The following is a 27,652-nucleotide window of genomic DNA, read 5'->3' as shown; positions in this document are numbered from 1 at the left end:
TCGGGGTTCAAAAGTCGTCTTATACGCCGGTATATACGGTAATTTAAAAAAAAAAAAAAAAAAAAAGAAAAAAAGGAAGACGACCGCTTACATGCTTTTGCAGCATAAAAAAGTAGTACAATAGGCTTATATTGTCAACAATAGAATAAACTGTTTGTTGAAAGGTATTACACATAAATACATAATCATTTTGTCCAGCACGGATTTATAGAAATACTAGAGAAGAAAGCGTAAGCAGTTACATAAAAATGAAATGTAGAGGGTATGTACATACTTTTTTTTTTCCTTCTGAACACTGACACAAATATAATTAGGGCACTACATTAAACAGCAATACAATAACAGATTCTGCAATTGAATGTATGGTGCCTTAAAAAAAAAAATCTCTTCAAAACATTGAGCACAAATAATCACTTTTGAAGTGTGTGCGCTTATGGGAAAAACAGCACTATACACAAGCATGTGTCACACACACTAAAAATCCATTCCCATACAGAGCACCAAGTAATAAATGACATGTTTCCTCATGAGAAAGGATTTTTAAGTCCAAATAAAAGGGAGTGAAAAAAAAAAAACATCTATGAGTCCTGAAGCAGGCCAAGAATATTGGAATGAATCATAACTAGGTTCATTCCCCTTTCATTCCTTTAAAAGAAAAAAAATTTATGTACATTTTAGGTGGATGGTCGGCTGTCACTAGAGCAACCCTTGTGAACAGCAGCAAGTATGCAATGGTCTTGAGTAAACTGGAAGTGATCCGTCCTCCGCTTACACTTTGTCTTTGTGTTTCACTTTTGAAAGTCTGCGTGATGTTCCACTCTTGTTCAATAATTTTAGGACACGGTCCTTGTGGTCAAGTACTTTAAGCATGCAGTCCCGGGATTCTGTAATCTGATCCATTACTAGTTTACAGCGCTGCATGTTACCCTGCAGAAAAAAGAAATTACATTTAGGCACATGATGAAGAATACACATAACTCATTCTAATGCTTTTGTGGGACAATGACAATTGACTGCAAAGGGTTAAAGATAAAAATTGTAAGAAGCAAATATAAAAGCCACATTAACAAAAAACAAAATAGAGTAAAGGTGTTGTTCCACTAGGGTGCTTTCACATGCTGTGGAATATTCTATCAAAAATCTGGATTTTGATGCAGAATTGCCAAACAGAGTTAATTCACTTTCAAATCCGCATCAAAATCCATCTAAGTCGGGCTCACACGGCCGTGTTAGTATTTTCTATTTCACACATGGAATACGCTGTACCGAACTCCCATAGGCGGCCATGTTGCAGGTCACACAAACTGCACATACGAGGAAAAAAAAACCCTGCAACGCATACATGCCAAGATAATGTATGGCGATTGGGAATACGCAATGTCCTTGCGTACTTGCTGCAAATTATCTTAATCTGAGCCCGGCTTAAGACATGCAGACTTTTTCCGTTGTGTGTGAAAGCACCGTTAGGGCGGCTTCAGATGTGGCGGAAAATTCCACGTCAGAATACACATCATGCCTTGCATGTGGGTTTGCTAAGGGTGAAATCTGTAGAAATTTTTTGGCAAATTCGCATCCAAAATCTCCATGCAAGATATGTGAATTAAGGAGTGGAATTGGCCACAGTGAATTTTGTAGCATTTGTGAAAGGTCCCCAACAGGCCCCGTTCACAGACCATTAGAGCACATACAAGTCAGAGCACAAGTACCTTCTCGAATGGTCCTTTTACACGGATGTATAATCAGGCCCTAACGTTCTTTTGAGCGTTTGTTCAATTGGGTTGGGTAAAAGAACCAACAAATGAAAATCCTGCTGTATCAGTTGTACATAGGCCCGTGTGAATGGAGAGATGTAATTTCAATTGTTCTTCCACATAGGCTGGCTGTACGATTGCTCGCACACATAAGCCTATTCTCAGCCTTTGTGAAGGAAAATGAAACAAGTGCGGATCAACATGGGTATTGATCAGTGCTCAAATTAGACCACAAAGTCTGTCAATGTAAAAGGACCTTAAGCGTGAGAGCAACAAGCCTACAAGCAGCAGCCACTGCAGAATTATTTCTATAACATATGAAATACATGTATATAGAGCTTTAATATCCAAATGCCAGGAGGTAGTTATCTGGTTAGTTATCTCGCTTGGACGACGAGGGTCCGTACGCCGATCTAGAATGACAACGACCGAGAGCATTGTTCCATTCTGTGTTGATGTCGGAGGAGGTACTGTTGCACCCACGAGTACCGTGGACGACCAGGGGGGCCTCCTCACGATTTTCCTAGCAATTGCTGTGGTTAGAGCACTGTGGGCTGAAACAGCTTCTGACAAGCGTGCAACATGACCAAAAAGTGCAAGTAGCCTCCTCGTTATTGTTTTTGTGATTCACTCAAGCCCCGTGCAAGCCTGTATCTTCAGTTTCTGCTGAAGTCAAACCAACGGATACAGAGAATCTGGCATTGGCATGGCATGTGAAAGGACTTCAGACGCTCAGTGGTTTGCGACAGCAAGGTCCAAGTCTCCGAACCGTACAATAATATTGGCTTAACGCAAGTCTAGTAGAATCAAATCTTGGTCCTGCGTGTTATGTTCTGCCTCCACCAGAGTTTATCCAGGGACCTCATCGCAGAGGCTGCCAGTGCCATTCTCTGCAGGATGTCCGGAAGCACCCTCCCATCTGTGTGCTGAATGCTTCTGAGGTACACAAACTCACTGACAGCGTCAACTCTCCGGCCATTTGTGTCTAGGTCCAGAGGGATTGCGCCAGCTCCTAAACTCTGCAGCTTGGTTTTTTGCCAGGAGATGTGAAGCTCAAGACAGGACGCCTCAAAAATCGAACTGTTCCAATGAGTGTCTCAAATTATTAGATGTGACATTCAAGAGTGCGACATCGTCGGCGTAGTCCAGGTCGGTGAAGTGGTACTCTGGAAGAGTGACCCCATTATATTGGACAATAGGCTGAAGAATCCAGTCTATGGCCCTGCAGAAGAGTGCGGCAGCCAAGACGCAAGCTTGTCGAACACCAGACGAGGTTTAAAAACTAGCAGAGGTTGAACCGTTGATTCGGACTTTGGCGGATGTGCCCTGATGCATGTCTTCTAGTAAGTTTAGAAGGGATGTGGCGACGCTAATGCCACGCAAGGCCTTCCAGAGTCGAACGCCGCCTTAAGATCGACATACGTGATAAGGAGCGGTTTGTTAAATTCTCTATGTATCTCTGAGAGGAGACTAAGTGAGTATAGCATCCATGGTGGAGCAGACTGCCGTGAAGCCTGACTGCTGAGGTCTCCGCTTGGAGGTCAGGAGTGATTGTATTCTTGAGAGTAGAACGTGCACGAAGACCTTGCCGGGAACGAGAGGAATGTTATCGGCCTGCAGCTAGTGCATGTTGTTTTTGGGCCCTTCCCCTTGTAGAGGGCGAGGAGGATGCCCCCTTCCATTCGACGGGGACTTTCCCACAAGACCAGACGCGCAGAAATAGTTGATGTAAAGCAGTGCTTATCGGCTCAATTGCATATTTCAGCAGTTCAGGTGGAATGCCATCTGAGCAGGCGGCGCGTCCGTATCTAATTTTCTGGGTAGCAGAACGGACCTATTCCCGTGACGGAGCATCCGTAGGCACAGAATGGTCATCCACAGCAAAGGATGTGAGGTCACCGAGGTCATGGCACGGGTTAGCCGGTGGATGGTTTAGGGCGGATGAGAAATGTTCACCCCAGCGTTGAAGTGTCTCGTCATAATTGGTACAAGGGCTGCCATCAAATTTGTGGATTGGCGTATGCTGGCTGGTCCCCGAGGACCCTCGGATTCTGGCAACTGCTTTGTATGCTGCTCTTAGATTGTTTGACTTCAGACCCTCCTCAGCTTCATCAGCCAGAGCATTATAGTACCGCTCCCTGTCTTTATTGGCCTTTGCCCGGAACACTGCCCAGGAGGTAGCTGAAGCCCAATAGTACTTTCAATCCCAGAACACGAGCAGCTGAAAATTCTGCTAACATGTCTTAATAATACGCAGCGAATTTTGTGTTCTAGTTGACCAAGCTAGTCCCCAAAACAGTGTGAAGGTCCATTGTGCTCACCTCTGGCTACAGTAGATGTAACTAGCCAGCCATCTAAAAATCAACTGGATGCCACTAGCAAGAAAGATTAGCACTTACAAATATAAGAAAACTCTATAAAAAACAGTTTTTTTAATAAAAGAGGAGAAAAAAAAAATACAAGGCTAAAACATACTGCTCATTTTTGAAACAATTTTATGTATGGAAAGAACAGCAGCCCACCTGTATGAGTTCATTGATCCTGTGCAAATCATCATCTGTTGCAGTTTTCTTTTTAGGAATAAGGCCCTCTTGTAGCACAGTTAAGCGATCAAACACATCTTGCTCTAGTTTTGTCTAAAAGAGATATGTAGGCATGAATGCGAGTTCAAATCAAAAGGTAAAAGGCAACAAAACGTTAGGAAGCTTTAGAAACTACAACACTCACTAATTGGAGGAGTTGAGCTGCACAGAGATGAGTCTTCCAGCCTTGCACCCGACAAGCAATTCCTTTCTGGTTGGCAATCTCTTGTAATGTCAACTTCTTCTCTTCTACAAGGAAACATCCTATTAATATCAGCTTTTGATGAAAAACAGTTGCTCTGTGCTACTAGAATTCCAAGTTGAAGCGTGCCGGACCTTTTAACAGACAAACCGAATCGGGGATTTTGGGTCTTGGCCTCAAAAGGTGTAGATTGTTTTATACAAAATGTATGTATAGAATGACTGCAAGTCTTCTACATCAAAACATCTGCAGTGTTTATTACAAGCATGGATACCTCAGTCACATATTATGCATCCTGCTCCTTCTAGTTACTTGCCTTTAACTCGTACGTCACTGTAACGCTGGAAATGATGATATGCAGCTTTCCAAGGATTGCGGTAATGGCGCAGAAGAGTAATGGGAGGCCGAGGCTTAACTGGGACATAACGTACACCTTCTTCATCTGAAAACAAAACAAACGGCTTAAATTACTGCTATATTTCCTCAGCACAGACGTCCAAGTAAACATGGCAGCACTCGGAACATTTAATCACCAGGACACAACCTCCAAGAAAACCGCACAAAAGAAAGGACAGACAATACCTATGTACTCTTTCGGTGGGGATTTGCGTTTCTCTGGACGAGATGTCAGAGGTTTTACAGAGTGGCATTTCTCCTCATCTGTACTATTCGTCTCCATCATATCACCTTCTTCTGTAGATATGACATGCTGCTGTTTGCGAGGCTTTTTACGAGGTGAAGCTCCTGGTGGCAATTCACCAGCAGCAACAGAGATGTTATTGGCTAACAAAGCAAGTGGGGAAGAGATAGATCCTGAAGTCAGTGGAGGCACTGCTGGTAGGACAAAACAAACAAACAAAAAAAAGGTAGAAAATATTATAACCATTTCCGCATATTCATTCACAAAACAAACTTTCACGTTAGATGCTTAGAAAGGTCAGGGCTGCCCTCACGGGAGTACAGGTGGAACTGTTCTCAGGGTGGCAATCAGGGGTACGCTCTATTCTGCTTACTACTCATCACCACAGACCAAACATTCTGCCTGCCTACAGCCACCACTAGGGTACAGCTCACTACATGCAGACTTACACTGTCGGGGCATCCATCCACAGGTATCAGAGGACTTAGAGAACTGTTGACAACTGACAGGAAGGGTTCATCGATTCATGCTGCTTGCACCAAATTCTGTCTCTCTCATCAGCATGGTGCAACAGAAATCTAGATTCACCTGATCAGACGATGTTTACCACTGCTCAGTGATACAATTTGTGCTTTTTTTAACCCACTTAAGTCTTGCTTTTATGTTTCTTTTGATCAATGGCAATCAAACTGGTCATCTGCTGTTATAGCCCATCCATGCTAAGGAAAGAGCAGTAGTGCATTTGGACATGCAAGTTAGAGCACCAGCATTGTATTTGATGCAATTTATCTGTGCACCACCTCTTCATTAGAATGGTCGTTAACATCCTACTCTGAACCCTTTCATCGTAGAGTGGTTTACATCCACAGGATTCTCTCTCGTTCTTCCTCATCACACCATTCTTGGTATACTTTCCACCCTTTTACATGAGAAAACCCCACAAGGCTGGCAGTGAAATACTGGTCCCGGCTAGTCTAGCATTGATAACCATTCCAATGCGGATTCACACTGAAACGGTCTTGGGATTTTATGCTGCACTTTGGGGGGTTCACAGATTTAATTTCCATACAGGGAAGCTCCAGTTGTAAAAAGGCAGGTGTCACTTATAAAGTGGTCATTCAGTGTAAACATGGCTAAAATTTAAAATTTGGAAATAAAACGGAAAACTGTTTTGAACCTAGAAATGTTTATTACATCAATCAGAAAACATTTCGAATGAATACAATTAAATTCTAGTAATTATCCCCCTATACTAAACCTATTCATAAAAGTTCAGCTACTGTCTGCGCCGCTTAATAAACATGCATTTAAAAGGCCACTGCAAATAGAGTTTGGAGTTGTGGAGCAGTGCAATGCCAGGCTCTACTTGGCTGTCACTCTAGATGATGCGGACATCACTATTCTGTTGTGTATTTAAAGTGAATCTATCATCTACTTTTTAGCCCTATAAGCCAAGCTTATGGGCTAAAAAGTAGCTGGCCCGCTAAGTCTATGGATGTAAGGGTTACACTTACCTACCCCATTGTTCCGCTGAGGTCAGCGACAACACAGACAAGAAACTGAAATAAACTGGAGGCCTGGGTTCAGGGGTGCCCTTAAACTGCTCGTAACCACTAGGCATCTCTCCTTTAAAGGGAGATCAGTGCAATTGAGAAAAATTCTGGAATGTCTGCCTTCAAAAAGTAAGGGTAAGGCATATGTATATTCCTTAATTGTTCATGTCAGTTCCAATCAACAGTATAACTCACAATAAAACTAGGCCAATTTCTTAAGCTGAGAGATCTGGAAGGCGGCACTGTCCAGTTTACTGTACGAGATACAAACTTTTCTGATGACTGCCCCCTGGGCCAGATGACGTTATTAAAAAGATAACTGCATACCTGAAACTGGCTTTGTTATGTCCATTGGTTCTACTTCTTCCTTCACTTTAGCTTCAGGAACAGCCGTTCCAGATGGTGCACTGCTCAGAAGAGGTGGAGGTGCTGATAAGGTAGGGACAGCGGCCGGAGGGACATGAATACTGCTGGGGAGAGGTCCAGGCACAGGCTGAGAGGGAGGGCTGGGCACAGCAGCTGCAGGATGATGAGAAGAAGGGAGAGATGCAGCTGCACTTGGCTGCTCACCGCCTGTGCCCGGATCCCCAGTCACTCCCGGTGCCACAGAGATGTGAAGTTCAGCTTTAGGTTTAGCACTGTGTGGATAAGAATATATATATATTTGTTAACTTTACCAAATTTCTAATATTATTAGGATAAACAAAGCTAAGTTTATAATGTACAGACTTACTGCTCTGGATAATACAGGGGTTCCAAATTAGTGAATCTTATTCTTAGTAATTCTGCAGTAAAGAGGACGGGGGACAGGGAATTGGTGGGAGTCTTAACCCCTTGGTGACCACCCCATAGTGTTTTTACATCCTGCCTAAGTGGGCTTTAATTCTTGAGGACATAAAAACATGTATCCTCTGGGGATTAAAGCCCTGCAGGCCAGGACGTAACAGCTCCAGGCTTCCGTCAACAACTAATTTTGGCACATTTAATAAATATACACAAATTCTATCGGTCTATTTTTACCACCTAAATGAAGTACAACATGTGGAGAAAAAAAAAACAATGTACGAATCAGTTGGATATGCAAAACCTTAACGGAGTTATTCTATGTTAAAATGACACGTCAGGTTTCCAAAATTTGGCCTTGTCATTGAGGCGCAAACAGGCTTGGTCACTAAAGCGTTAATAGCGAGACCCTCACTGATCCGTAAGTTAACTACTATTCTGTGAATAGAGGATAACTTGCGATCCTTATACAAGGCCTTAAAATTATGACACAGAAGCAATAAGGTAATTGTTCCTAAGCATATAGTATATGCAGTATACAAAACAGACCACCAAGATATCTGAAAACAGATATTACATGGAAACACATGAGTCTAGCAAGGGAAACTCATGCATAAAGTGAAATCAGGGTGGTCAGTTTTAGCTGCAATTTTCACCCTGTACGATCCGTTTTTGTGATAAAAATGAGCAATTTACATCTGTTTTTCAAGCACAGAAAAAAAAAAAAACTGCATTTGGGTCCAATAATAAAACATATGGCAATAGTATAGGAGTGCAATCCATTTTTGGAAAGCTCCCATAGAAAATAATGGGCAGTTCTAAAGCAAGAATTGCCTATAAATAAGATATGCAGCAATTTTTCAAACTCTTAGTCCAAGTGAACGGTCGCTTGTGTGAATTAACACATTCAAATAAATGGGTTCTTTTCCCAAGCGAGTTCTGTCCATCTCAAAACCAGACAGAATTTGCACAGGAACATCGCCCGTTTAAATATACCCTAAAGGGGATTTCAGTTATTTATGTATTATAAGGGATTTGGAAGGTGGTAATACAACCTGCAGATATGCAGATGTAAGGTTTGGACATTGACTAACAAGGTAGCCAACTATAAGTGGCACTAGAGAACTATTTTGCTTGCATATAAAGCTTAATCATTAACATGAAATTACCCAGCAGGCCGAGGGGAAGCGGAGGTGCTCCGCAGAGCACTGTCATGGCGAGGGCTTACTGCATCTCCTGGATGAGGAGGAATAAGGCTTTTACGAACAGACAACCTGTTAGTGGGAAATAAAGGCAAAATATTATACATGGCAACAACTGTATTACAATAGGACCATAAAAAGTGAAAGAAGTTGAAATGTATTAACTTACCCATCAGTGGCAGGCTTCTTGCGCAAGATACTAGGCCGTGGAGAGGAGCCCTGGGCTGGGGCACTACCAATACCTGGACTTTGATTGTGACCCTGCATGACTGTAGCACTTGGTGGTGCTGTAGTGAAAGCACTATTCAAGGGATTGGCAACTATCGTGGCTCCTTCTGGAAGGACAACTGCAATGATAAAAAGTAACCGGGATGGTAAAATAGACAGTCTATGGAAATTATTATTAGATTCATGTCTCATGCTTCTATTCCACACTATAAAAGCTTTCATCAAAATGCATATGCTAGAGGCTACATAATTCATGGATAACAGACTAATATGCACTTTTCAGCGACACTAAAAATATACTGTAGGCATACAAAACCAAATCAATAAAAGCGTTCAAAATAAGAAGATGCGCTGACTTGAATAATAATACAATTGAACCAAATACAATCTAATTTGGCAAGACAATATTTGGACATGTGGACACCCTAGCACAGAGCCAAAGTGTTCAGATGAGAGCCAAAGTAGACATGTTCACTAAGAGTCTATTTATATGGTGAACTGCAGTATATAACCTGGTTATGAGCAAATTACGTATTTTCCCCAGAGACATCACTTCATGATCCAGGGTTCAGGACTTTTTGTGATATCTACAACCTTATTTATCACCTTACCACAAAATTCCTCCCACAAAAAGATATATATATTTAAGGATGATAATGAATACCTTACTGATCGGTGGTGGTTCTCAGACCTCTGCTGATCTGCAGAACGGGATTCCAGCGTCCCATTATGCCCATCACTGTGGGGGCCGCTTCACCCCATAGTGATGTCACTGTGAATGGAGCACTGGCCAAGCATGCATAGTCAGCGCTCCTTGTATTTCAATAGGGCTGATGGAAACATCCAAGCGGATGCCACTTGGCTATATCCGTAGTCCCATTTAAGGTGAAAGAAGGGTTTGCGCGACCAGCGCTTCATTCACTCTCCTCACTCTGGGCAGTGCAGTAACCCTGGAGTGAAAATGATGGGTTACATGGGACCATCAATAAGTTACTTTTAGATGCACAAATATAGGTACAACTGTGACACTGCTGCAGAGTGTTAAAAGGAAACTCACATTTGAAATGCAGACAGATCTACTTTGTAATGTACATCGTGCATTAAATATGAGCCATACAGAAGTTATACACTTACCTCCTCCGGTGCTGGCGTCCCCGTCTCCATGGCGCCGACTAACGCTGCCTTCTTCTTCCATTAGACGCGCTTGCGCTGTGCGGTCTTCTGTTCTGTTCAATGGGGCTTCTCCGGTGTGCTCGTGCCGGAGAGCTGGTCTGCGCATGCGCAGAAGACTTCGGCGGCGCGAGCACGCCGGAGCGGCCCAATTCAACAGAACAGAAGACCGCACAGCGCAAGCGCGTCTAATGGAAGGAGAAGGCACGATTAATATTTAATGCACGATGTATATTACAAAGTGCATTAATATGGCCATACAGAAGTGTATATCCCCACTTGCTTTCACGGGACAACCCCTTTAAATAAAATATATTGTACCAATCTGCTCAGCTCCCCGCTCTATAACATGCTACCTGTAGATCCAACTGCAGTTCCAATGTAACCGTTTCCCTTTAATTGTCTGTGCCCTGACCTTTCCAGACTTTGTTTACAACATATAAAACACATTTACATATAGGACTATGTTTGCACTATTTTCTATTGTTTGGTAACCAGTTATTTACACCTTGTCTCTTTTCAAAAGACACTGTCAAAAATATTTTACAAAATTAAACAAACAGTTAATAAAAAAAACTAAACAAAAAAGACAATACCAGAAGGCTTTGCATCACTTGAAGCTTGCTGAGAGTTCACTGAAGAGGTCTGGACACCCTGAGTGGAGATTGACCCTGCAGGATGGATTCCTTGGCTGCTAATTGGAGGTGGTTGGATTCCCTGGGTACCAATCGGAGTAGCTTGAATTCCTTGAGCACTGAAAGGTGCAGGCTGCATACCTTGTGCACTGACTGGGGCGGGTTGAATTCCTTGTATGTGACGTGTGTGTGATGTGTCAACATTTATCAGCTGCATAGGATTCAAGTGGACTGTGGAGGCCACTGACTGGGCTGTGATGGCAGAATTTGGAGCTTGAGCTGAAACTAAAAGTGTATACAAATAAACAAAAGGTGGTACAACAGAGTCAAGTTACAAAGTGTAGAACAGTCACATCACTATCTGTGACAAACACATAGCCTGAAGACACAAGAGAAATCCACAGTTCATCACTGAAAAAAGTAGTAAATAATGACATAGGACCCTTTGCTCTGTGGCAACTACTGACTCATGGGAATAGAAGGAGGGGAAAAATGTGGTGCTGTCAGATATCTATAAAAGTATGGGGGAGAAAAGAAAACAAACATTTTTTAAAGGGTTTTCTACCCAAAGACATTTATGACAAATTCACGGGTTTTTGCTCTATCATAAGTAGTAATTGGACCGTAAAGCAATGGTTTCTAGATGTCAAAACTAAAAAAAAGGGTCAGAAAAGGATTGGAGATGGGGAGAAATGTTTTCCATATACTGACCTGGGTACTGACGAATAGTAGATACAGAACTGGTTATGGGTGTGTAAGTATGAGCAGCTAACGGATAGGCAGGTTGCGGATATGTGGGTAGAAAGTATTGTAACTGCACTGGTACAGGTGGCCTGTGAAATAAAAGATAAAGAACATTTTTAAAATATGTTCATACATCAATGACCAAAAATTGTTAACATTACTCTCTGCAGAAGAGCAAGACGAAACATAAATAAAAATGGAAAGATCGGATTTGCCCGGGTGCAACCGAATACCCTATAGTTATGCCAGTGCTTAAGAGATAAGACCCTTTGAGGACAAGCCTTGGAGACATATGTTCAAACATGGTCAGACAGTCAAGCAATATACGGAGTGTTAATAGTGTTTAATTTGTTAGAAGTGGTATAAAACAGGAGATGGGAACTGACCTATTTTCACTCCTAGCCTCCATTGTCATGGGATTGGGCGAGGCTCTGTGACCAGGAATAGGTATCAGATTGCTTCTCTCAGGTCCATACTCTGACTGTATTCGAGGTGAAGTGTGAGTAATTTGCTGTGGGACAACCTTAGCTAGAAAAAAAAGTAGCTTAATTAACAAAGTAGAGAAGCATCATAGAAGATAAGAACAATAATTAGATGATATGGTCCTCCATAAATGGCAGGTCAATTTGAAGGAATATACTATCCTCTGGTGTAGGCGCTTCTGACACTAGGAACCTTTTTCTTTTATGTTAGTTTGCTGTGCACTAAGTTATCATTAAGAGGACCATAGACACAAGATCTTTGTTAAGATTATCGCTCAAAATGCGTTCAAACGAGCGACAGTGAGCCACAATCGTTACGTGTAAACGTGAAGCCATCGTGCACTATTCGTTCATTTGACGTTTATCGCAGAGCTCCAGCCGGCATGAAAACAGTCAGTAGTTTGTTCGCTTGTCATTAGGTTTAAATGGAATTTGTTCAGTCTTCGGATGACTAGAGGGCAGGTGTAATTGTTTGACAGCTAAGCACAATGACTCATGCAGCAGAAGACAATGGCTTTTTTTCGCACTAATTAAAAACTTTCACCTGAGAGATTCACAAGCCCACCTGGGCAAACGTATACAGTGTTTACTTAGCTAATGAGGGAAATGGCGAGGATTTCAAACGATTATCTTTAGGTGTAAACGCTCAGCTTTTGAAAACAAAAAAGCCGTTAAGTTATTAGTTCAAACGACAATCGTTACATGTAAATGCGGTTTTCGTTTCCACCTACTTATTTCACCCCAGTCATTTCTAACCCACCACTTTGAATAATGACAGATGGCTCAAGAAGTAATTACAACAAAAAGAATGGCAACAAGTTGGAAAAGATATATATATTATAATATGTTTTTTTACACCATTTATGGGAGGTTTGGAACTTTCTTTCATTACATCAAAGAATTAAAGGGGTTTTCCCGGAATTTAGTATTGATGAACTTTCCTCAGGATAGGTCACCAACAGTTGATCGAAGGAGGATCTGCTGATCAGTCGATACTCCATCCTGCTGTCAGTGCAGCAGAGACAGACATTCGCATCGGGTCAGAACATGAATTGCAACAGAAGGCATTTTACCATTAATTTTAAATGGGAGCGATGCTTACCAGCTCTGACCCCAATGCAGATCGGTCATCAATGGTAAATTCCTGGAAGACAAAAGATAGCAAACACACAAATGTACTTACCCACAGGAATGTTGGAAGTGGTCACTGCTGTAGCATGGGAAGAGTGAGTAGGCATTGTCATGGTGACAATGGTGCTTGTAGAGACTTGCGTGTGGGCAGTAGAACCTGTGCCAAGAGTAAAAAAGTCAAGAAGTTAAATGCAATACTTACAAGTCATTCTGCATCCTGTCGCGATAAACATAGTTACCGTTACTGAAAAAACCCAACCACTACTTAGGTAGCTGTATATTATATGTAGAGCAACATGACATTTATATTTTTTTCCCTAACTCTGCATGTTTCATTTTTCTCTCCTCCCTTGCTGTGGGGCAGCCTATTTCTGGTATGTTGTAGGAGCTGTGCCGTGTGCACTGAGCCAATCAAGGCGTCTTCCCCTGCTACCTGTCTCTCATACCATGCCATCTCAGACACACTGAAGGAGAGAAGCTGCAGTTACATTCCCTGAATCTCTATATACATTTTTTTCTCCTATTACACAAGAGGTTTTAGCTCATTTTTACAGATGGTAACTACAGAGTGCTGGAAGGTAAGGAATATGTCAATTTCACACACAACCTTTTTTATACTGGTACACAGCATTCATTTATGCCAAAATAAATATTTACCTGATGTGGTTACAGATGGCAGAGTGTTAGTTGCCAGAATAGGAGCCACAGTTGCTGCAGCTACTGGATTTCCTGTGCCAAAGAGAGTCTTCTACCAAAGAAATAAAGAGCAGAATTTGTTAAAAGAAATACTCAAAGCACAACATTGTGACTCAATGCTAGGAAAAAAATGCCATACAAATAAGTACGGACTACCTATTTTTTACAGTCTCCCTAGTCTAGCTCTATGATGGCTTCTCCCCAGCCCAGCACTGGCACGCTGTCTTCCTGATGTCACCGACATCACTCATCATGCAAAGGTAGTAGTAAGTCACAGAATACTGGCCGCACAGTTAAGTATTGCTAAATCCTGGAAACTTCCCCATCCTCCATCTATTTCAGATAGATCCAGTTTTGCAAACAATTCCTACAACATAGAAAGGCTGTACGCAAATAAGATGCCTAGAACTAATTGTTTCATCTTTATAAAGGCCACTCCTGTGAAGTTTTTTTTTCTTCCTTTTCATTCATTATGTAACTAGTACTACCTTCTTTAGTTATTCCTGTCAATCTAAAACCCCTGGCCTCCTCCTCCTCCTCAGATGGGCATATGATCTCAATTCTGACCAGCTCAGATGTACTTGGGTTTACGTTTTCTAAAACCAGTCAGCCTAGTGCCTGTGATGCGCCCTACCACATGCTCTGCAGAAGGGGGCACAGACCTACCTATCACAGTTACTGATGATTAGAGGCTCCTCTCACAGTTAGAGGAGATCACAGCTCATACTCACGACTGTATAATTATGGTCAGCAACTTATTTAGGTGAATATATAAGGTAATGCAGTATTGCACAGCTGGTCATGTGATGCTCTGCTCATGCATCATGGGAATGTTAGATCATAGAGAAAGACAGCAGGGAGAAATTTCATATCAAGATAGAGTCTGATAAGTATCAGACAAGAGACATACAGCATGTGACAAGCAATCGGGGAGGTGGCAGAAAGAAAAAAAAAAGGGGGGGGGGGGGGAGGGGGTTTCGCCAGATTGGCCCATTACCTGGGAGCTGTGGGTTCAATATTACAATTCTTCTCTAATTACACTAGTTAACTAGTTTTCTAGTCCAATAGTGACTGTAAGGATCTGTTCACACAGTGTTAAAGATCAAATTAAAAAGGACAAAGCACTCTGGCTACAGTACCTGTGCCATTGCATGCAACTGCTGTTTCTGTGCTCCCAAAGCAGGATGCGTGGGCAGTGTAATGCGTGTTCCAGTATCACGCACCTGGGCAGGTCTCTGAATGCTGATCGTTGCAGGAGGAGGGTGTTGCTGAATTGACAGAGTTGGTCTAGGTGGGAATAGAGATTAGAGTAAAAAGTCATTTCAGTGATAACTAGAACAGAGTTTAGGGATATAAAAAAAAACAAAAAAAAAAACAAACAAAACACTGTACCTGAGAACTGGTTCTGCAGCGTGTGCTGGAGTGGTGGTGATAACTGGGGACTGTGCTCGAGTAGCGGACACTGTGGCTACTACAGCTGGTGTGACCGAAGTTGCGGTGGTTACTGGAGGACGTGACTGTAAAGAAAGGCAAAGATTTCAACAGAGGAACTGAAAACATTCACATGTTAAAAACAGTCAGGAAAAGCAGTGAGAGGTTTAAACATTCAGCTATGAAAGCAAAATACTACACTGGCGAGAGAAAGGCACAAGTGAATTCTAACGACATTTAAAATGTTAGATAACTCATGAAAAAAAAAAACACTGTTCTGATACAAATAGTCCCAAAATAATTAATCTGTTACATAAAACAAGCAAGCGTGTGCACATACCTGTATAGGGGGGTGGATGATGTGCTGAGCTACTGACTGTGCAGCTGCAGCAGAGGGCATCTGGTTAGAGGCTGGTCTTAGAACAGTGGTCACTTTGGAGCTGGACATCACTGCAGCTGCAGCGGCTCCTAATAGGAAAAGAGAAACATGAGAACAGCAAATAGCTCATTTGCTAATACAGCATTAAAAGGTACAGATGATTCAGTTATTTTCCACATTACACTATAGACTCAGAATTGCTACTTAATTCCATTACTTTTAGTGCTACAAGTAACACAATGCTAAATCTAAATTGGGAAACCAAGGATTATAACCGAATAGTATAAGCTGAACAGTTCCACGCTTGTTCCTTCCTCTGTCCACAAGAAGGATACGGAACTTTTGTAGTATAAAGTCCATAAGCCTCAGTAAGTTTCTAGGTGCATACAGCAAGAGAAACTAGTGGTTTAGGAAAGTACAAAACTAGGAACATATTTCCCCAACTATGCTCATGTGACCTCCAAAGTAAATTGAAACAAATGAAAGCTGTTTACTTCACTGCAGTCAATGGTCTTTAAATAGCAGTTTGGTGTACCCAAATGAAACCCTGTGACACAAACCATGGAAGTGATTTTGAACGCAGTGTGAACCCAGCCTAACGTCATCCATACTCATCTGAGTTGCTTATGTAGTTTATTGATATTACCTCTAGGGAGATGGGAGGCTCCAATATGCAAAGGTGGTCCTGGAGCACCGCTGCGGATTATCGACATCTGAACATTCGTTGCAGTCATTATATGATGCAGATTATTGGGGTGACCCTAGAAGTGATCAGGTAATGAGAAAGGCAGTCAGTCATTTAAGAAAAAAAAAATCTACCATTTCAGTTATTGAACGTATAGAAATAAGCAGACCAATAAAAACTAACGAGCATGAATGGCCTTGAAGTACTAATAATCAAGATAAGTTAAGGTGCGGGAGAACATCTCCACAAGATCCCTTTGAACACTTAAGGCCCCCTGTCCACGGCAGTTTATTCGCTGGTGGTAAACCGCTGGCGAATCACGCCGGCCGACGCTTCCCATAGCATTGCTATGGAAAGCGCCGGCACCTGTCCATGAGCGGAGAATCATTGCGTTTCTCCACGAGCGGTGGGCAATTTGCAGCATGCTGCGAATTGCCACGATTCTCCACGGTCAGCCTATCTATTAGATAGGGCTAACCGGTGGAGATTCGCCCGCGGCTCCTGCGCCAGAGCTTCGCCGCGAGATACCGCATCGCCCGTGGACAGCCAGCCTTAATGTTTTGCATGCACTTTTACAAACAGAAGATTTGCAGTTGCTGTTTTAGTAAAAATGAAGTAAAATATATGTGCATACTTGGGCTGTTCAGCTTGCTATAAAACAATACAGGCCGATCGCATTCTGTCCTCGTTCCATCACATAATCGTTCCTTGTAAAGGCCCCATCATTCACACAAAAGTGAACAATAATCGTTCAGTCTGAATGCAAACCAACAACTGAACAATGAACGTTCACTTACTTGTTCAGCTGCTGCAGGCATAAAACCCATCACTGGCTTATTTGTTTTAAACACCAATAGTTCAGCCTCTCTCATTCGCTATGCAGGGACCGCACAATTCACATTTGGTTAGCAAAGTTTTTAAAATTAAATATTAAAATAGGCAAAAAAAAAAATATTTAAAAATCGAGACTTTCAACATTACTTTCATGCATAAAGTCAGGGGGTTACAACATTCCATACATTGACTAGAGGATTTGTAGCCAATTATTTTTCTTTTATAATAGTAAAAAGTAAGATAAACAAGGTGCCATTTCCTCAGTGTCTTAACCCCTAATAAAACAGAATATTAGAAACGTGAATAGACCAGACACGAAACGAAAATGACAGATGGGGGCGTAGACTAAGTAGGTAGGAAAAACACAGAAGGAGCAAGTGGGATAGGTGGTAGGGTAAAGGCCCATTTATCGCTCAAAAGATGTCTTTTAAGCGACTTTTGAGCGATAATCGTCGTGTCATTTACAGCGCAAGATGATCGCTCAAACGTGGAGTGATCACCATGCGCTGTGAGCGGAGGATGCAGAAGACAAGTGGGGTGTCCCCACTTGTCTTCTGCATCCAGCTGTTCTGTGCTTGGAGTGCCTGGCTGTTATATAGCCGGGCGCTCTGAGCCAAGGATGCAGAAGACAAGCGGGGACATCCCACTTGTCTTCTGCATCCTCCGCTCACAGCGCATGGTGATCACTCAACGTTTGAGCGATCATCTTGCGCTGTAAATGAGCACTCCAAGCGGGGTATGGAGAACAAAGCTGGGCAGCTCGGGGTAGCTCACGATTGCTTTTTTTATGTTCTGTTCTATGCCAAAAGACACCTTTGAGTTGAGGAAGGGGAGGAGGTGGGGAGTAACTGCCGGTGTCTCTATTGCTACTCATTGGGGTTCATCATGACAAGAGAAAATGGAGGTAACTTGTGGTGCCTAATATTTTATGATGTTGGGGACCCCCAGGCCTCCCACGCTCTGAAGTGCATATAGGCTAGACTGTTAGATGAGTCTAAATTTGTTAAACCAGATGAAGGTCATCAGTTTAGAGTGTAAACATTTCAATTCTACAACTGGGATAGGAATGGGCAAAGCTCGGAAGAGGTATAGAAATTTTGGGAGCCACAACATTTTGATGGAATGGATTCTGCCCAGCCAGGGATTGTAGGATGCCCATGTATTCAGGTCTAAGTTTTTGATCAAGAAGGAATAATTAGCTTGGTATATTGTCTTGAAAGAGTTTGTAAGATGTATGCTCAAGTAAGGAAGGCTCTTTATGACCCATTGAAAGCGAAAATTGAGTTTCAAACGTTTAAGCGTGGACAGAGGTAAATTTAAATTTACAGCGATTTTGGCATCATTGACTCCAAGGCCTGACATAGCTTCAAATTTGTCCAGAATATATGTTGGGAAGAGAACTGAGAGGGGAGGAGAAAAGTAATAATACGTCATCTGTATATAGAGTGCATTTGTGTTCCTGTCCCCCAATATGGATCCCCTTGATGTAATTGCTCTGAGCATAGATGCTAACCGTTCAATAGCTCACGCAAATAGGTGATAAAAGGCAGTCCCTGCCTCGTCCCCCTTTCTATTGCTATTGTGTCAGACTTAAAGCCACGGGTCCAGACTGAGGCAGATGGGAAAGAGCTCTCAAAAAAGCACGACAGCGATTATTATGATAACTTTATCTTCCAAAAGGTTAAAGAGAAAACAAGGGGATCCGCTATCTTGGACCTAATTCTTACCAACAGGAAGCGAATGGTTGAGGAAGTAAGGGTGGCTGGGACCTTAGGAGGCAGTGATCGTGTTAGCCTAGAATTTTGCATAAAAAGGGGAGAAAGACCTGAGAAAACTCAAACCTCAAGGTCTGTCAGAAAGGCAAATTTTAATGGACTCAGAGAGAAGGCAGGAAGAATCCAATGGCTGGATGTTCCTAAGGACAGAAATGTCCAAGATGGTTGGGAAATATTGCGAAATGAGATTCCCAAAGCACAATCGATAACAATCCCTAAAAAAGGAAGAATGGGAAGCATTTAAAGAGACCAGGATAAATGAACGCAGAACTTACACACGTTAAAAAGGAAGAAAAATATGTTTATCAAATGGAAAGAGAGGGAAAATATTTAAAGAAAAATATAATGGGGTCTGCAGAAACTGTAGGGCAAGTGTCAGAAAAGCTAAAGCTAATTATGAATTGAGGCTTGCAAAAGAGGTCAAAAGCAATAAAAAAAATGATCTTGGGGGTATGTCAAAAGAAAAGTCAAAGATGCTATTGGATGCTTACAAGATGAAAATGGTGAATTGGTTAAGAATGATGTTGAGAAGGCTGAACTTTTAAATTCCTATTTTGTATCTGTTTCTCTCTCAGAAAGTAGATGGAACATCAACTAATCTCCCCTGTGCTACAGGAACAGTTCACCGCTGGATCGCGGGCTTCTCGCTCACCTATGTGAAGCGCTGAGCATTTACATGCTGCGAGAAGCACGGGATTAAGCGATGTTGTTTATGCTAACTGAAAGTCAAAAATAACAAAAAGTGAACAAATGGTAAACAATTTTTTTTGCAGTTACACCGGACAATTATTGCTCAATTTCGTGTTTGAAATAGAAATACCCCAAATAAAACAAAATAAACATATAAAACAAGATTAAATCTAAAGCCCCATTTACACACAAAGATGATTGCTCAAAATTTGCTCAAAAGAGAGTTTGAGTGACAGTTTTGAGCGATCATTTTGCATAGCTACTAATGCCCATTAGCAGCTCATAAGCTTCATTTGCATTTAAATGTAGCTCCCTTCCCTGTATGCAGATAACAGCGGGTGGTCTGTCATCTGCATACAGCTCCATTGTTTTCCCAAGGGACAACAGCTGAAAACAATGTTATCAGTGCTCCCATGGAGAATCACAGCACGCAGTCCCTACCATCAGCTGGCTGGCTGGCCGAACTATTGTTTTTATGCTGAACTAAAAATCATAGTTTGGCAGAAAAGCTAAAGATGGTAGCATTTACACGCAACCATTATCGCTCAAAAGACATCGCTTTAATGAACCTTGAGCAATAATCGTTGCGTGTAAATGGGCCTTTAGATTAGCCGTTAGGAGCTGTGAATGTGGGCAAACAAAGTAGTTAAAAAGCAATCTGATGTAATGAGGACAGCACTTATAGCTTTGCAAAGCAAACTGCACAAATCAAAAACGAACATTGTTAATGGAAATCAATTGCAAATATTTAATTTGTAAAAGTACAAACTAAAACAACCAGAGGGGGAAAAAGTGTTCAAAAGGTGTCCATAGTCTTAAGGCCAGTTGTAACTAGAGATGAGCGAACGTGCTCGGCCACGCCCCTTTTTCGCCCGAGTACCGCGATTTTCGAGTACTTCCGTACTCGGGCGAAAAAATTCGGGGGGCGCCGTAGCGGCACGGGGGTTAGCAGTGGGGAGTGGGGGTGGGGGGGTGGGGGAGAGGGAGAGAGAGAGGGCTCCCCCCTGTTCCCCGCTGCTACCCCCCGTGCCGCCACGCCTCTCCCTCCCCCCCGGCGCCCCCCGAATCTTTTCATCCGAGTACTGAAGTACTCGAAAATGGCGGTACTCGTCCGAGTAATTACTCGAAACGAGTACGTTCGCTCATCTCTAGTTGTAACACATTTATGTCCATAATAAGGACGTGTTACAGATGACATTGTAATTGTATGTCCTTAGTATGTCACTGTATTTGATGTCTTATTTTATTGTCTACTGGCAAATATAGAACAGTATTCAATGCAGAGGCAAATAGGGATCAAATGCTGACAATGTAAGGATGCATATATATTGTAATCACCTTCCATTGGCTAATATGGTTGTATTTTTTATTCAAAATGGATGAAAAGTAGTGAATGCTGAATTTTAAAATTAATCCACGAAAAATACACCCATGTAGATTTTCATTACCTCCGTATAATGGTCTGTGAAACGCAGAACTGATACAGATTAAAATTACACTCATCTGATAGTGAATTTTATACAATACAGAATTGTAACTAATTAAGAAAGAAAAATATAATTTTAGTATAAAAAAATGTGCATATTCTATTAAATGAAAGCATAACAGTAGGCAAAAGGAAAAACCACTAGGTGTGTAATAATTCAAACATGGACATCATATAACACACTGTAAGCAATACTAGAGACTTACCTGCTGTCCACTAATAGTGGCCACAGGGATAGCAGAAGGCTGAGGAAGGCCACTCTCCATTGTGACCGTCACTGGCCCAGATACCTTTGGAACAGCAGAGAGGGCAGAGGGAGGTGCAGGAGCGATGGGTCTGCTGGGAATAGTTGGCTTCAGAGGCTGCTGTGTGAAGACATCAATAATGTACAACTTGCAAGAGATTCAGATGCTTACATTACAAGTTTTAGAAAACAAAAGTTAGTCTGTTAAGAGTAGACACTTTCTTCTGGCTTTTTTTAATATTTGTTAGACTATTAGAGCGCCTTCACACTGGCAAGAAAATCGCGTGAGATTTGTACGTTGCGAGACGCACAAATATGAACCCCATCCTTTTGAGTGGGTTAATTCACATTAGCGATGTTTTCCTGCATAGCACCATGATGCTATGCGGGGGTGGGGTGGAAAGGAACATCAGGTCCTAATTTTTTACTATATCGCCCATTGTTCTTAGCAGCGCCAGTCCTATTGAAAACAATGGGAGAACTCCGTGATTCTCTACCACGACTGTCACAGCCACGGCGGGGTATTCATTCAAGGCTGTTTTCACGTGAGAACACTTCGCTTCCAGTGGGCTTTCACATGGATGCAGAGGGCCGTATCAGGCCGTTAGGGGGAGCCCTTAGAAAGGCGCAAACAAACTGCTTTAGTGGCGTGAAAGGATAATAGGTTTCGTTATAATGGAAAACCTTCAGAAAACGTGACATATAGCAGACTAGTGCACAGTGGCGGTGTTGACTGTTGGATGCAAATTGGTTCCATCAACTCATTTTACCAAAGCTTAGAAAAAGGGATCTAATTATTCCATAAGTGATTAATAGCCAATTTAACAAATGATACCCAGGTCCCATTTTATACATGCCACATGTTTTCTTGTTTACAATTATAAATGTAATTAAAATTATAGTGTTCTTAAAAAGCACGGACACCATAAATGTGAAGGCCATTGATAAACTTAATTACTTGAAAAAGGAAAAGAAAAATTATTCCCATGGCAATTCAGGTTGACAAGTCCTGGCAGCTGATGTGCTCAATATGTGGGAATCATTCTGTCCGATTCACAGATTCTTCAGTCCGAGTACAATGGGAGAACTGTTTTGCCTAACAAGTTCCTAATCTGTCAATCATAATTTAATGCTTAAGAAGTTCTCCGGGACCAAACTTTTTTCCTTCTTCTAATAATGAAAGCCAACATGTGGCACATTCAATGTGTCCCATACGTTCTTTCACTTACATAAAGCCCGACCCGACCCCCTACAGGGACCAGTGTGGCGCTCACCTTTCCGGTGGCTCTGGCTCTTTGATGTGCCGTTGCATATGCAGAGCACAGCCGGCGGCCCAGGAGTGACATTACTGTGCGGGCCTCTGCGAGACCCGCACAAAAATAGAGCAGGACGCGATTTGTTTTCCACGTGTGATTTAACGCGGACAAATCGCGGCCGTCTGCCAAGCACTGCGTTTTTTAATGCAATCCTATTTCCTGCAGAATTTCCGCCCGTGTGCAGGGGAGGGGGTCTCATGACCGGCTTTACCTGTTAGATACCCAGCCACATCTCAGTTCCGAAGTGAATGGCAGCAGGTAGCTGCGCAAGCTCACCAGCGTGCCATTAACTTCAATGGGACTTCAGAGAAAACAGGCTGCCATTCAGTTCAGAACTTGGCAACAGCTGGGGTGTGTGCGCGACAGGTAGAACCTGTCATGAAACAACTCCTTTAATTATGCATTCATTTTTTTTTTTTAAAAACAGTCAGACAAAAACAAAACAAACAAAAAAGTAAGTTTCAAAGGATGCAGAAACTATTTTTTGACCAAACTGTAATCACCCCGCAGTGCACTGATCCTATGTGAAATGTATATTTCATTTATTGGCTACTTAGGTTACCAATTTCTCTTTCTTCACACTATTATAACAAATCAACCAAAAACAGCGTACTAGCAACGCCTTCCCCGAAAAGACAAGATGATCACCTTCAAGATATTCTCAGAGAAGGCCAATGGGACATTCGGGAGGTGAGCAGACTGAGCTGTCATAGTCAGGGGACTTGCTGAGTGGTTAGGTACCATCTGTAACTGCGGGTAGGGCCTGACCACCACGGCTTCTTGTTTGTCATCCCTTGGGGGAAGAACTGTATTTGCTGTAAGTGTGTCACGTGACTGACACTCCATTTCTCGTAAAGGCTCATCACCACCTTCAGAACAAGGGGAAAAATAAATAAATTCAGCTTCTAAAGTGAAAATACAATGTAGATAGTCTGACGCAGAATTTTGCCATTATGCTTCAGAAAAATTGGCTATGTTACTTATAGAGTCACATTCTACAAAGATTGTAATTCACATCAGTCATTGTCAACAATGGGGTTTACAATGCACGAGTAAGTGCCACAGGACTAAATTCATAAGTTGTCCATTAACCCATCAGTATACTGAAATGTCATTAATCCATTAATTGATGGTTAAGTAATATGGTTAAATTGACATATGACAAAGAATCGTCTCAAACAAAACTAAGGTTGTCAGTGTAAGGTTCACTGCTTGACCAGGCGGCAGCTCCAAAATATCGCTTAAACTCCAGAATGTCCATGATCATTCAACTGCTGGCAATAAAGTTCCAAAGCTCAGTCAATGGGGAGACTTGACATCAGTTATAGAAGCACTGGGAGGCTTACAGAGGATGTGGATATGTGCATAAATACACAAACACATGAAATACAGAACTACTGGATGAAGGGTGTATGCGAATCTGCTAGCTTGGAACTTCAAGATTCTAGAACATAACAGGGAACGACTTAAAGTGGTTATCAGGGACTTATCCTAAAAACTGGTAATGCTGCTCATATTTGTAGGGGGCTGACGCCCAGCAACCCCTCTAATCGGCTATCTAAAGGCGTCACAGCACTTGGGCAAGTGCTACAGCCTCTTCTCGGGCATTGGTAACATGGCCTTTCTGCAGCTCCATCCCAATTCAAGTTAATGGCATTGAGCTGCAATACCAGTCACTGCAACTATGAAATAAATGGAGCTGTGCTGGCATACAGTGAAGAGGCTGCAGCACTTGATTGGGACCCCCACGAGTATAGGTCATCAATATTTTTATCCCAAAAAAACCCTTTAAGTACAGCAGTTATAAACACACATCTTAAAAATATTACCTGTACCTTGAAGATTCTGACCAATGGCTGCTCCACAACTTACAATCTGGGGTGAGGCAATGGGTGCCCCTTGACGAGGGAACTGTTGCGAACTCATGTCCTCCTTCAAAGAAATAAGAGAAGAGTAAGGCATTTGCAATATCTGCTAGAATTAAGAGAGGACAAATATCTGTTAATGTAGATGATAAATCTGGGCACCCAGAACACGAGCAGAACGTATTCCCCATATACAATACAGGCATCTGTGCAGCACAGCAACAGAAAGCGGCTGCATAACCAGCGATCCCCATGCTGCAGGGGAACCCCTACAAATATTTGTCAGCGTACCTAGTCAATTCCTATAGTGCCCTACAACAATCCCATGTACAGGGCAAGCAAGGCTCACATAACCGGAGAGGGAGCGAGGGTTGGCATGTTAGGCACCTGTATATCACCCTTGTGCCTGGCCAGCAAGTGTACAGCGAAGTACAGCCGGCATCAGGTCCGTATGCCTTTCCAGCGTCTGAATGTAAACCATCTGTAAAAAGCGCAGCGGGTGGCGTGGGCCATGAAGGGATTGTACATCTACACCAAGGACCAAATACATAGATGTAGAAATGGATTCTACATGTAACTGCAGATTTGCATTGCAGTTTAACCTCATTTAATGGGCTAATCCACATGTAGAAAACCCAAATCGGAGGTGCGTCAAAATGGAGGGGGGGGAGGGGTACCATTTCCCCGCAACACAAATTTGAAATGTGTGCCATATAGACTGAGGAGTGGGGTGTGGATTTACAGCGGATTCCGTCTCACATCCACAGCAACGTCCGCCATGCTTACATGTCCATAAACTGCACTTTAAAGTGCTGCATCAAATAATAAAGTGGGACCTACAGTCTGTACATCTCTGGACAGAAGCGTTCAGCTGCTGGGAGTCCCTGCTGCAGATGTGAACCCAGCCCTATAAGGACCATACTGTCAATTTACATAAAAACAAAGAAATACCGCACACTGTACGTTGCTACAAGTACTGCTCACAGGTTAAGGCTGAATGCACACGGGCACACACGGATTCTGCATGGGGAATCCTGCGGGGAATCCACCCGGCGCGTACCTGTTTTTCTTGATCTGTACTGTGGATGGTCCACACGGCTCGCTGTCGGACATGCGCAGTATAGATTTTTTTTTTTTTTTTTTTTTAAACTCCTGTTTTTCCCCCGGAATCTGCGCCCATCCGCAACGTCAATTGTGGACGAGCCGCGGGTCGGACGGCTTTCACTGACTTCAATGGAAGCCATCCGTGCAGGAATCGCAGGAAAATTGAGTATGCTGTGATTTTTTTCATCCATGTGCGGAAACTGCAATTGGTTTCTGCTCATGTGTGAAGAATCACTTTTTTTTATAGCATGCTATGGGCGGTATTTACTGCGTAATCCGGAGGCCGATGCCCGCTTCGGATTCCGCAGCAAAAATCAGCACATATGCAGGCGGCCTTGAAGAAAGCAAATAGCACACAAGGCATAACTATCCCATATACAGCATAAAGAACCCCTCCTGTTTATGCTACAAGTATGCTTTCACATCTGCCTTGGGGATTCTACGTTCCTGCTCTGTTTGGGTAACAGGGAGAGGGAATCCCCGCTGCTGAACGGCTCGGTCTCTGGATGAAACCAAACTGTGCCAGGCGGACGCCATTGACTATGATAGGTTCCATTTGCTTTCTGCCCAGTTTTTTCCTCCAACATTTTGAGCCGGACCTGCAAAGGAACCTTCAGCCGGAGGTTCAGACGCAGAATACCAGGGTGACCAGTGTCCCGGAGACGGTGCCCAGGATGTGACTACACACTTACGAGTTGTCACATTCTAAGCTCTCCCAATCCTAGTGAAGGCCTTAGGTGGTATTGCTCTTTCCAACACCTGTGAAGGACTGCGGTAGGAGGAAGTATTGTTACAGCGATAAAGACAGTCAAATATCAACATTCCTTTTGAGATCCATTTCCAGCTGTGGACACTAAGGAGCTTCAGCCACCCGGCGGACGGCATCACACAGCATTACTTAGTTATTGCAGTTGTTGATGCAGCTTTTTGAATCCAAGCCAGAAACGGATCCAGCAGGAAGGAGACGTCCTTCCTTTATATTCCCCATTTCTTTAAATCCACTTCTGGCTGCCATAATGAGATCTCTTCAAGTATCAACCCTATTATACTCTAAGGCCCAATCGGATGCCGCCCCTGTGCCCGGCCGGTGACCCCCTGGTGACCCCTGCCTACCTGTCCGGATTCTTCATGATCTATTCTGCGGATGTGCCGTCCGGCCGCAGTACAGATTATACCAGGCCGTTGCTAATCAATGACGCAGATTCCAAGACCTTTTTGCAATGATGACTGCAGAACGGCCGGCCTCCATTGACTTCAATGAAAGCCACCCACGCTGACATAGAACATGCCACGGTTTTCTCTCCGCAAGCAGGGGGGGGGGATTTAAAAATTAAATATTAAAATGGCAATTGCTTCCTGCTCGTTACACCACATGACGTCGACAGGGAAAAGCGTTGTTTTTCAGTAGGATGTTTATGGGCGGTATTCGCTGTGGAATGCAGAGAAGTCCGCTCTGGATTCCGCAACGCAAATCCACCTGTGTGCCTTCGCATCTGCTGCCATTCCTGCTACGTATGGACGAACCCTCAGCGCGCATTCACACGGGCGGATGCAATGTCAGTCAGTTTTTTTTTTAAAAAGTCGGATTTCGTTGCGTGCGTTTTGGCTGCATTTCTGCTATGTTGCTGTCGGGGAGGAGTTGCAGCCATGTTGCCAGTACTGGGGGTATCTGCACGGATGACAGGCAGAACTGTCAGAGTCCACTTAAGCAGCCCCATAACCCCGGGCAGGAATCTGCTGGCAGCTCAGTGATGGAGGACAGCTGGGGGAGAGCACGGAAAACAGCCAGTACTACCCGCTGACTTATCCACAGGCCGCCGCAGGGATGAGCGGCGCCCCCTCCCCGCAGCACACAGCGGAGGTGTCAGCTCACTCTACACCAACCACAATGGGAAAACAAGCCGTACATACGAGAGGATGAACACGGCCCGCGGCTCCTCGGTCCTCCCTGCGCCGCGACAAAAGGAACGACGACCACACCGTCACGGAGCCCACCGTCTGCTCCGTTCTCTTAGTTACTCTTTCGGTTTCCGGTTCCGGTCTC

The 27,652-nt window shown here is 43.0% G+C and overlaps 1 protein-coding gene across 8 annotated transcripts; it reads right to left on the bottom strand.

Moving 5' to 3' along the window:
* Positions 1-185: 185 nt before the first annotated feature.
* On the bottom strand, positions 186-27,652 carry SAP130 (Sin3A associated protein 130). Of its 8 annotated transcripts, none has more exons than XM_066598687.1 (21): positions 27,520-27,652; positions 24,469-24,571; positions 23,288-23,508; positions 21,286-21,444; positions 16,256-16,370; positions 15,571-15,698; positions 15,192-15,316; positions 14,939-15,086; positions 13,761-13,851; positions 13,156-13,260; positions 11,877-12,018; positions 11,458-11,579; positions 10,708-11,031; positions 8,883-9,060; positions 8,681-8,785; positions 7,056-7,366; positions 5,118-5,369; positions 4,852-4,977; positions 4,479-4,582; positions 4,274-4,387; positions 186-927 (listed from the first exon to the last, which is right to left on the bottom strand). In XM_066598687.1, exons 2-21 carry the CDS (start codon positions 24,563-24,565, stop codon positions 769-771), a joined length of 3,126 nt encoding a protein of 1,041 aa, XP_066454784.1. In that variant the 5' UTR covers positions 24,566-24,571; positions 27,520-27,652; the 3' UTR covers positions 186-768. The 8 variants fall into 8 exon arrangements, with proteins under 8 accessions (XP_066454784.1, XP_066454809.1, XP_066454813.1 ...); XM_066598712.1 differs by having other exon boundaries at positions 5,118-5,366; XM_066598716.1 differs by having other exon boundaries at positions 13,761-13,848.

This window comes from Eleutherodactylus coqui, chromosome 1 (assembly GCF_035609145.1).
Source record: "Eleutherodactylus coqui strain aEleCoq1 chromosome 1, aEleCoq1.hap1, whole genome shotgun sequence".
Taxonomy (NCBI): Eukaryota; Metazoa; Chordata; class Amphibia; order Anura; family Eleutherodactylidae; genus Eleutherodactylus; species Eleutherodactylus coqui.
The sequence above is the reverse complement of the archived record's forward strand: the minus strand, read 5'-3'. Positions and strand labels throughout refer to the sequence as shown.

What these genes read in the sequence shown, in the direction of transcription:
- SAP130 (XM_066598687.1), bottom strand. Translation starts at nt 24,565, where the DNA reads ATGAGTTCGCAACAGTTCCCTCGTCAAGGGGCACCCATTGCCTCACCC. An exon ending in GCTGCAGAACCAGTTCTCAG is followed by an intron (nt 15,087 to 15,191) that starts GTACAGTGTTTT and finishes ATTCCCACCTAG; the next exon opens with ACCAACTCTGTCAATTCAGC. An exon ending in GAGGCTAGGAGTGAAAATAG is followed by an intron (nt 11,580 to 11,876) that starts GTCAGTTCCCAT and finishes TTTATTTCACAG; the next exon opens with GCCACCTGTACCAGTGCAGT.